This window comes from Tenrec ecaudatus, chromosome 15 (assembly GCF_050624435.1).
Source record: "Tenrec ecaudatus isolate mTenEca1 chromosome 15, mTenEca1.hap1, whole genome shotgun sequence".
NCBI lineage: Eukaryota > Metazoa > Chordata > Mammalia > Afrosoricida > Tenrecidae > Tenrec > Tenrec ecaudatus.
Window position 1 is genome coordinate 99,621,152 of NC_134544.1, and position 3,766 is coordinate 99,624,917.

The 3,766-nt window shown below is 46.0% G+C and overlaps 1 protein-coding gene across 1 annotated transcript; it reads right to left on the bottom strand.

The window, feature by feature from the left end:
• Nucleotides 1-374: 374 nt before the first annotated feature.
• Nucleotides 375-1,844, bottom strand: LOC142427637 (lysine-specific demethylase 4D-like). Its single transcript, XM_075532815.1, has one exon. It carries the CDS (start codon nucleotides 1,842-1,844, stop codon nucleotides 375-377), a length of 1,470 nt encoding a protein of 489 aa, XP_075388930.1.
• Nucleotides 1,845-3,766: the final 1,922 nt, after the last annotated feature.

The window sequence follows — 3,766 nt, forward strand, 5'->3', positions numbered from 1 at the left end:
TGAAGTTCCATCGAGTCTGTCTCCAAGGATCTATGTAAGTAGATTTGCAGAACCTCATCTGAGGGCAGGATTATAGAAGGTTAAGGGGGTCCATAGCAATAGCACCGAGGGGGGTCCAGAGGTGCCATACTGTGCATAGAGGCATAGCTGGAGAATATTTTAGAAGTCAAAAACTCATTAGGAGGACTCAGCACAAGCATGTCCGGGAGATTCACTGAGATGTTGTCCAGTGACTTCAGGCAGGGGCCAGGGTGCATCAGAGAATCAGGATTCAGTGGGGGTCCCAAGGGCTGAAGATCGGGGTCACAGCAGCACCCAGAAGCTTTAACAGCATGCTGGATCTCAAATCTCCGAGGGCCAGAGTCATCTGTTGATTATTGATTCTCATGCAATGCCTGAGTGGGCAGGTGTACAAATGTGCTTGCTGTGTGGCTCTTGGCCCTGGACTTCACAGACTGCTGGTGGGCATCGGAGTCCCGAGGACGCCTAGTGCGAGTACCCTTTAGTGAAGCCTGGAGATACTGGGCAGATGGAACTGAGGTGGGAAGTAGGGAGACACTGGATCCTGTAGGACTGCTACCCATGAAGGTAGGGTCCTCAGGCTGCACAGTAGAGCTGTCTGCCCAGGAGTGGGTTGTGGGACGAGGACATACCAGTGCACAGCCCCCAAGCCCACTGTCTGCAGCCAGAGTCAGAGAGCGACGCCTGGCCCTGCGTGGCTTAAAGGACCGCAGACGCCCCTTGACCATCGCACGAGTCCTGGCTCCCTTCCAGGCCGTCCACTCCGGGCTGGTCAGTGCTGTGTGTTCCACGTGGTCCACGGAGGTGCGGTCCCTGCCCTGTTTCCACAGCTCATAGCGCTCGGGTTGCAGAATGCGCACGAAGGCGTCCATGGGAAATGTGACCCTGGCTTCCCCACAGCTGCACTGAGAAGCAGCTTTACCGTAATTAACCCAGCGCAGGGTGGCAAAGTTGATGGATTCCGCACAGTTGAAACCGTGATTGAAGCCAGCGTGGTAGCCGTAGGGGAATGTGACCATGAACTCGCCTGCTCCCTGGGTGATCCGACCAACAGGAATGCCGTTCTCCCTGAGGACTCTGGGTGAGATGAGGGCCACCTTGTGCCGCAGGAAGTTCGCGCAGCCAGTGGAACTGCCAGGGAAAAGCTCCCTGGCCAGTCTCTCCAGGCGGGCTCCATGCTCAGGGGGCACCGCATACCACGTTTTGGGCTCCCCGAAGTGCAGGTAGTTGATGCTGTACAGGTCCATGTCCTCCGTGTGCCAAGTGAAGGTGGTCTGCCACAGGCCAAAGTACAGGTAGGGGGTATTGACACCTTTGATGACAACTCCACACTCCTGCTCCAGCAGATCCTGGATCGTCCCCAGGTGTCTGAGGTTCCAATGCTCAGTGTTTTCACCAAAAAAGGAGCCACATACTCCAGCCCCATAAATGGGAGAATTGTACAGGCGGCTCTTCCAATAGGTCCGCTCCAAATCGTCAACATCCCGGTGTGTGGGAGTGCGGTATCTGTCAGTGTTGGCCAAGTGGCGATACTCCTCCACGGTCATGGATTTCTTCTTTTTATGGTATTGCAAAAAGACACCTGTTTGCCCAGTAGTTACCTGCTGCACAGGACTGGCTATGAGGATGTCATCCACATCGTCATAGTTCTCTCTGGCTGTCCACTGTTTGGGTGGGATTATCTTAGCCAGGCCTGCACGATGGGCACCTTTGGATTCCATGTAAGCAATGTATTTGTTGAAATCCTTAAATTCTTCCATGGTAGGCCGGAAAGTCATGATTTTAAGACTTGAGTTCTGGCTTCGATAGTTCTGGGAATTCATGGCTGCAAAATAAAGTCAGAAAACCCGGTTCTTATGGATGTTCTGTGTATTTGGGATGCTGTGCTTTTGTTTCTTTTTCTGTCTGAAAATCTCTTGCAGTGTATTGATGGCTCTGTGAGAGCAAATGCACTCTCCCCAGGCATGCTGATTGACCAAGGGAATTCTACTATGATGGACAACTATTGTTTCCCTCAAAGAGACAGGATTTGTGCACATGGAGTGGGTTTTCCCAGATTGCTCCTGGCTCATTATGCTGCTCTGGAAGTTTATTCAGTTGGAAGGGTGTCTCTATCTGTTGATACTTAGCTTCTGTTGCAATCCTGGGAAATTTCTAATTCCACTAACAAGGAGTGTCTCAAGGGATTTTTAAAAAGTAAATCTAAAGACAGTAATTCAGTAACATTCAACAGAAGTCAGGGGTGTCAAACTCAATTAAAATGCTTGCCATGTGGTGCAACAGGCAAGATTAAAGTGGGCCACATCACATTTACAAATTTTGTTGAATTTTTATTTTGAAGTGAGGATTCAGAAATATGGATAGGATAATTAAAACCCTATATAATTGTTTTTATTTAAACATTTGTTTTATTTATAAAACTAAAATTATGCTTTTAACCGGAAATTTGCCAGCGCTTTCCTTCTACTAGCTTTCCCTTGCCTCTTATGGTGTGACCGGAAAATATAACACAGTAATAAAAAACACAAAATGTTGGACAGCTGACAAATGTGATGCACAATCTTAATGGCTTCCCTTTAAAAATGTTAACTAGCATTGCCGCTAGGTATGACTCCTAACAGCATATCCTCGAATCCTGTTTTTAACCTTTTCACTGTTAGGATCTGTTTTTATTATGCAATGAGAGTGGCAGACATCGCTTTAAAACGTTACCGGAAATGATCGTGTCTAGAAACGTCCACAGGCCTCCAGAAAAGGCTTTGGGCCACCTGTATAGTGGTCTTCTGTAGTTAAAGGGTTAAAGAGGGAATTGTGTGTACAGTATTGCCTCCATCTCCCCTAAGGGCTATTTTCTTTATAACAATTTTTTTCTATTTTCATTTTATTTCAGAGAATTTGGGGTCACAACAAATTACCTGAGCAGTCGCAGGCAGCCGGAAGGCCACCAGTTTGACACCCCTGACATAAGTGAATGTTATGAGAAGTGCTAGTAAAAAATCAGGTGAATAAATATAGCCTGAAGATGCTAATATCAAAAATCACACTTCATGTAAAATATGAACCAAGACAACTAACCAAACAAACTCACTGACATCAGTTTCACCCTGTAACACATGGAGGAGATGTGCTTGTGTTTTCCTCAGGCTGTAACTCTTGACAAGCGTTAAAAGCCTTGTCTTTCTCCATGGAGCGACTGGTCCTTGGAACTGCTGGGTTGGCAGCCCAATGGGGCTCCAAGAGGGCTCCAATACAGGACAGAAAAAGTGAACATTTCAGTGAACTTCATAGGAAAAATAAAATTTATGTAAAATGACTTCAACAGTCAACTTTAAACTGGATGAATTATCTTTAAAAATTAAGCAACAGAAATATAATTCATCAAGCACTTTCAGAGAAACATGCAATAGCTATCCTGATTAACACTAAAAGCTGAACCTTGGAAAAACAAGTAGAAATACAGAAAACTTTAGCTATGAAAGATATTTGTATAACCCTATGTGTTATACGGAGACCTGAATGTAGTGAAAGTTCTCAAATATTGTGTTACCATTGGGATGATTGCCTCTTAAGTACATAGTATTTAGAAATAATGACCAGCAAATTTGAAACTCAGTATTGACCATAATGGGCAGTCCAATCTAGTCTTGGCTTTCTCATCCTACTCCCGCCCCCACCACCCCACCCATGCCCTGGCTATACACTCAAAAGTAACAAAAAAAATGGGCAAAACAAAGCAATTTAGAAG

What these genes read in the sequence shown, in the direction of transcription:
- LOC142427637 (XM_075532815.1), bottom strand. Translation starts at nt 1,844, where the DNA reads ATGAATTCCCAGAACTATCGAAGCCAGAACTCAAGTCTTAAAATCATG.